A 7364-nucleotide genomic window follows, 5' to 3' on the forward strand; every position below is an offset into this window, starting at 1 on the left:
CGAACGAACAAACAAACGAACGAACGAACGAAAGAAAGGTTAGGTAACATAGATTAAAGCCATGTCTAGTCCAGGACTAGGTTTAAAATTTGAGTCAGATTATTCATTCTGAATGAGATGGCCATGAGTACTAGTCCATTCTAAACCGCTATCTTAATCTCCCGATTAAACACAAGATGGACTTCCACCGTACACCTTGAAGTTATTGACACATGCCCCTGAAAAACAGTGTGTTGGCACATTCATTCATAACTGAGCCATTCAAAGAGGTGACACAGTTAGATAGTGTTAACTACCAGGTATGACCCAGTTAGATACAGTATTAACTACCAGGTATGACCCACCAGGTATGACCCACCAGGTATGACCCAGTTAGATACAGTATTAACTACCAGGTATGACCCAGTCAGATACAGTATTAACTACCAGGTATGACCCAGTCAGATACAGTATTAACTACCAGGTATGACCCAGTCAGATACAGTATTAACTACCAGGTATGACCCAGTCAGATACAGTATTAACTACCAGGTATGACCCAGTCAGATACAGTATTAACTACCAGGTATGACCCAGTCAGATACAGTATTAACTACCAGGTATGACCCAGTCAGATACAGTATTAACTACCAGGTATGACCCAGTTAGATACAGTATTAACTACCAGGTGTGACCCAGTCAGATACAGTATTAACTACCAGGTGTGACCCAGTCAGATACAGTATTAACTACCAGGTATGACCCAGTCAGATACAGTATTAACTACCAGTGACTGAGATATAGGAGGGTGGCCGTGACAATCTGTGTGCTATAAACCTCTACTGTAAAGACTCTCTCTCAAAACTCTCTCCCCTCTCCCAGTTCATCTCTCTCTCCCCTCTCCCAGTTCATCTCTCTCTCATCTCTGTTCCTCTCTCTCTCTCCTCTCTCTCTGTTCATCTCTCTCTCCCCTCTCCCAGTTCATCTCTCTCCCCTCTCTGTTCCTCTCTCTCTCTCCTCTCTCTCTGTTCCTCTCTCTCTCCCCTCTCCCAGTTCATCTCTCTCTCCCCTCTCCCAGTTCATCTCTCTCTCCCCTCTCTGTTCCTCTCTCTCTCCTCTCTCTCTGTTCCTCTCTCTCTCCCCTCTCTCAGTTCATCTCTCTCCCCTCTCTCAGTTCATCTCTCTCTCCCCTCTCAGTTCATCTCTCTCTCCCCTCTCCCAGTTCATCTCTCTCTCCCCTCTCCCAGTTCATCTCTCTCCCCTCTCCCAGTTCATCTCTCTCTCCCCTCTCCCAGTTCATCTCTCTCTCCCCTCTCCCAGTTCATCTCTCTCTCCCCTCTCCCAGTTCATCTCTCTCTCCCCTCTCCCAGTTCATCTCTCTCTCCCCTCTCTCAGTTCATCTCTCTCTCCCCTCTCCCAGTTCATCTCTCTCTCCCCTCAGTTCATCTCTCTCTCCCCTCTCTCAGTTCATCTCTCTCTCCCCTCCCCTCAGTTCCTCTCTCTCTCCCCTCTCTCTCTCTCCCCTGAGGCACACCCCTGACCTGAGCAGAGAGAGGCAGGGCTGTTAACCAGAATCCCGCCGAGCCCCCAGGCTGTGGTGGCTGTGATAACTCAGCCGGAGGCCGGCGGAGTTTTCAACATAAACAAGGTGGACGTGTTGGAAGTGACCCCTCCTCCCTGCCCCAGCCTGGTTGTCACTACACTATGAAAATAATAACAATGGTAAATGGATTGCACTTATATAGTGCTTTTATGCATTGCGCTTTACAATGCAGGCCTCTCATTCACCCATTCACATCCACATTCACACACCAATGACGGCAGCTGTCATGCAAGGTGCTAGCCTGCTCATTGGAAGCAATTTGGGGTTCAGTGTCTTGCCCAAAGACACTCCAAGATGTCACCAGCAGGAGCCGGAATTCAAACCGCCGACCCTACGTTCATTGGACGACCCGCTCTACCTCCTGAGTCACAGCTGCCCCTGGACATGCAGAACCAATGTTCAGGTATGTGAAGTTCCAGGTAGAACCCATTTTCAGAGCATTTAGTGTCCAAAACAGCACCTTACAGGCCTGAAAGGGTTTCTGTCAGACCTATAGTCCCAACTATACAGAGCAATCTAAAGACTGATGTCCAGACCAGTGTGTACAGTTTTAATGGACATCCTTGTGTTGCATATCCTCCTCAACCCAGGACCAGCTCACACGCCAGCCGGAGCCCGGCTGTTCACACCCGTGTGTGCATTCTCCACGTCCACACCAAGCCATCCTGCGCCACTGCTCTTTATTCAACACGTTCACATATCGGGGAGGGGGGGAGGGGGGCGGGGGGTCAGACGGTGAGACTACGGCTGCAGAGCACGAGCCGGCTGTGTGAACGGACAGTAACCCCCCCCCCCCCCTTTAGTATATCTGGCATATTTGTCATAGGGACACGGCACGGAGGGTTTCACCAGGCTCCCGCTGTTAATGTGCTGATTTACATGTGACATCATGTGACCCCCTCCTCCCGAAACCCTGTTTCAGCCAGGGTGCATGTAGGTGGAGGAGTGAGTTGAACCAACTGAGCTGGTGTTTACATGCTCCTAGACAGAGTGGCAGACAGGCCTGGTCTGGGGACGTTGGCTTTGCATGTTAGATCCGTTCTAGTTTAGTTTAATTTTGTTTAATAGGACAATGTGCACGTACATTAAATGTTTGCATGAAACAAAAAGATGGGCGCACCAGATTTAGCTAAAAGCTACATTCCATCTGTAGTCCTTAACACACAACACAGTCAAATCTAAAACCCCGATAGACACACTTTTAGCACATCGACACAATTTCAGACATAGAGAACATGGTAACGCATGGACAGAGACGCACAGGTGACAGGAGGAATATGCACTGCAACAGACAAGTCAGCACAGTAAAGACAAGCAAGACATACTCACCCACGGACACAACACAGGTCATACTGTAAAAACATGTACTAAAGCACACAGAATCAACACACAGGTATCACAGTAGCCATATGCACCAAGCACACCATACAAGCACATACACATTACGACTCATATCACAGGTGTATGCTTACCTGGGGTGGCACAGCGCCAGAGGGCTGCCTGAGACCTGAAGAAGCGCATGCATGGCATCTTGACCGAGCGGGCGCTAGTCTTTGCGCATGCCACACCGCTGAGGAGAGGGGCGGAGCTGAGGAGAGGGGCGGAGCTGAGGAGAGGGGCGGAGCTGAGGAGAGGGGCGGAGCAGCTGGTCACCACCACGCGCAGGAGGCTCGCCATGATGATCACACACACTCTCTGGGAGGATGAGACAGACACAGGGGGACAGAGAGAGAGAGAGGGGGGAGAGAAAAGGTGAGAGATTGTGGTAAAGGAGTAATAAAGGGAAATGCATGTTTAGCCCTGTTTTAAGGTTACTTATGATCACACACAATGGTTCAGATCAAAACATTGACAAAGCTATCATTTTCGAGAAAGTTGATAATTGCTCTACCACCGTTTTGTATGAGACCGAAAGAGACACAAAAAGACGTAAAAAATGCCTGGAAAATCCCTCTACCTCTATCCGTCTGTCTACTCCAGCAAACGTATTTGGCTAGTGAGCATGAAGAGGTGGTAAAGGCTCTGAACGCAGACTACTGCTTTGCTCTGGAGTGGGTCAGACCATGGGAGGTTCTGTTTGGACTGATATACTCAAATACTATCGCTGCTGACAAGACAACAAGGGCCAGCTCCACAACATTAGCCTGTGCCGAGTCTCGATAACATCACCCTGCCCTGAGTTTCACACTGCAGCCTCTCCTCTTGCCTGAAGTCGTCACGGCAACACGAGTCTGTCCACTGTCTAAATGCTTTGGGATTGGTTTGGGCGAAAAATATGTCCTCCTATCAACTCCATGGTTTGAAATGGCTGAGAGTGCACACTTCAGGAAACTAGTGTATCACTGGGACAGAGGACATCTTTAGTTTATTTGAGTTGATTTACATTGACTTGGCACTGCATTAGCAGGATGTCAATATGTAACGTTGTTGTGAACTTGTGAGTGCACACAGATTCAGGCTAACCGGGTGAAATGATTCCTCCCATCTCTGTGCTGTGTAGGAAATGGGTTGATGGAGATGACAATCACCACAAAAACAAATGGAATCTGCACGACTCCTGTTCTCATTATTTCGTCACCTGTGTCCCTTCTCAAATGGCATATTATCATCATCCGTGTTCCTTCTCAAATGTCATGTTGTTTGATTGTGGTGAAAAGCTTGCTGCGCCAAAAAGAGCAGGTGTGCAGTGATATAATACCTAATCAACACTGAGACATCTGAGGCATTACTAAGCAGCGTATGAGAATGCAGAGCCTGTCGATATAGCCTAAGCCACAAACCAGCCAAGCTAATCATTTGAATTTCCAATATTGTTTGCTTCATGATATGAAAGTGCATAACAGTGTTGATTTTCTCCAGAAAACCACAGTCAGATGAGGCCCTGGTCATGGTCACATGGTGATAAAGACACACTGCCATTCAGAGTGGTAGAAGATGAGGGGTTAAGAGTTGGATGCCACCTACATTCTCCCTACAAGGCAGTGTGTATGTGAAGCAGAAGCCAAAATAACAACTTTAATTGGACAATTAAGCACTCTCTTCTTCTGGCTTTAAAGGCAATGGTGGCTGTGAAGTATGAGGACACCAATGAGAAGGTAAAGGCAGGCAGAGATGCAAAAGCTGGTGGAAGTCAAGTCTCACAATGTCTGACGTGTGGACGTGGACCGTCAGGGCATATGGACGCCTACCTTGATGTGACCTTTTCATTGATGAACATGATGAGCTCAGCACAGTTGTTCACATGGCAGAGAACACGGCACAGGTGAAAACCAGCCTAGTGGCGGAGGCTTATGAACAGGATATCATGCCGTGAAAACGTCAGTAATGTTTCAGCACTCTGGCAGTAGCCACGTGATCTAATGGCTGCTCTAAATGATCTTATCCAGCAGGTGTCACTAGTGTACTGTACACTGTGTTCAATGAGGCCTCCGGTAATTGATCTATTTGCAATACAATTGGCCCAGAAGCAGTGTTTCAGACGACCTCATTAAGCCATCACTACGGAAAATCAGTAACTATATCACTATCAACTTTCTTTCCAACCAGTGTTGCTGTACACGTTGCAAAGAAAACCATGATATCCGACCACCCAGGACACATGGGCAAACATTCACCCACCCAGAAAACCATGATATCCGACCACCCAGGACACATGGGCAAACATTCAACCACCCAGAAAACCATGATATCCGACCACCCAGGACACGTGGGCAAACATTCAACCACCCAGAAAACCATGATATCCGACCACCCAGGACACATGGGCAAACATTCAACCACCCAGGACACATGGGCAAACATTCAACACGTCAGCAAGCAGAATGTGACGCTGCTTTAGGTTTCTTCCTCTATGCTTGAGGTTTCTTCCTCGATGCTTGAGGTTTCTTTAGGTTTCTTTATCCTCGCAGCCGCAGAATTGATGAATAAAAAGGCACACGCACGAATACGTGCGCGACTCCAACAAAGCAATGCGCACAGTGACCCGGATGCTACTGAGCAGATAACGGGACCGTTAGCCTGGGCCAACTAACCTATATATATATATATAACCTCTATGACCAACTAACCTATATATATATATATAACCTCTATGACCAACTAACCTATATATATATATATAACCTCTATGGGCCAACTAACCTATATATATATATATAACCTATATGGGCCAACTAACCTATATATATATATAACCTATATGGGCCAACTAACCTATATATATATATAACCTATATGGGCCAACTAACCTATATATATATATAACCTATATGGGCCAACTAACCTATATATATATATAACCTATATGGGCCAACTAACCTATATATATATATAACCTATATGGGCCAACTAACCTATATATATATATAACCTATATGGGCCAACTAACCTATATATATATATAACCTATATGGGCCAACTAACCTATATATATATATAACCTATATGGGCCAACTAACCTATATATATATATAACCTCTATGGCCAACTAACCTATATATATATATAACCTATATGGGCCAACTAACCTATATATATATATAACCTATATGGGCCAACTAACCTATATATATATAACCTATATGGCCAACTAACCTATATATATATATAACCTATATGGCCAGATAAACCAGACAGTCCCGCGTGGGACCAGGCGAGCCCTGTGACCTCGTCAGGCTCATGGTAGATGTGTTTGAGAGAATGAACACACACATGATCAGGCTCACGGTAGATGTGTTTGAGAGAATGAACACACACATGATCAGGCTCACGGTAGATGTGTTTGAGAGAATGAACACACACATGATCAGGCTCACGGTAGATGTGTTTGAGAGAATGAACACACACATGACAAGCCATTAGTAAACTCAAATAAGAGACGTTATGTGTGCATCGGCATTCAGAGCAATTTATTGATGCTTCTGAGAGAATAGCCATGTTAGTGGGTTAGATGGAGGCGGGCAGATAGCAGCTCCATCTCTTATCACTACCCTTCCCTCACACAGCCTCTCGACCATCACTACCCTTCCTCCATCACTACCCTTCCTCCACACAGCCTCTCGACCATCACTACCCTTCTCCCACAAAGCCTCGCTGCTCAACTACTGTTAGCGGAGAGATGCAGAGATGTAGAGATGTAGCCGATGCTGGCTAGCCTGCTAGTCTCTGCTAACAACCACCAAAAGGATGTTTGTGTACAAAAGTGCTTCCCGCATGTGCTCAAACGTGCTCTATTTGTTTAGCTTAATATATATATATTGCCATAATGTGCAGACTATAACGTTCCGTCAACATTTACTGACCTTTCCAGAGAGTCTCGATGTAGTGCACCGCAGGAACCTTCTGTGTATCCGGAAGAGCTTAATGAATGGGATGATTCTCCAGGATGATTCTGCAGGATGATTCTCCAGGACGATTGGATCATATCCGAGGTGTCTAGACTACACGGAAGTGACGTCAGCATGCAAGACCATTAGTTTATGTAAAAACAAAAGAGCAATTCGAACTGTTAACTTTTTTGAGAAGTGTAATTTAACTTCTATGTTCCATGTTAAATAAAAAAAAATAATTATAGCCATAAATAAATATTAAAGCTTATTATTTATAGAAACTTCTAATTATATAAAGTTTATATAAACATCCCTGCGTCCTCATGTGCTATAGTGAAGGCTGTAATAAAGACTAGTGTAAGTAGCTGACAGTCCCCTCCATGAGGGAAGTCCCTATCGGCGCAACTGTGAGAGTGTCCGCCTCGCAAGTGGAAGAGCTCGTAACAGCGTGGGTT

The 7364-nt window shown here is 45.8% G+C and overlaps 1 protein-coding gene across 1 annotated transcript in view; it reads right to left on the reverse strand.

Moving 5' to 3' along the window:
• Positions 1–6933, reverse strand: part of LOC311327041 (NAD(P) transhydrogenase, mitochondrial-like) — an 87015-nt gene extending 80082 nt beyond the window's left edge. Inside the window, exons 1-2 of the mRNA XM_084460053.1 lie at positions 6883–6933; positions 3055–3277 (exon numbers count right to left, since the gene is read on the reverse strand). Of these exons, the coding sequence (XP_084316179.1) occupies positions 3055–3259 (205 nt within the window). The 5' untranslated portion in view covers positions 3260–3277; positions 6883–6933. The remainder of the gene's footprint in view (positions 1–3054; positions 3278–6882) is intronic.
• Between the last annotated feature and the right edge of the window lie 431 nt (positions 6934–7364).

The sequence above is a fragment of the Borostomias antarcticus genome (assembly GCF_949987555.1).
Source record: "Borostomias antarcticus genome assembly, chromosome: 30".
NCBI classification, from domain to species: domain Eukaryota; kingdom Metazoa; phylum Chordata; class Actinopteri; order Stomiiformes; family Stomiidae; genus Borostomias; species Borostomias antarcticus.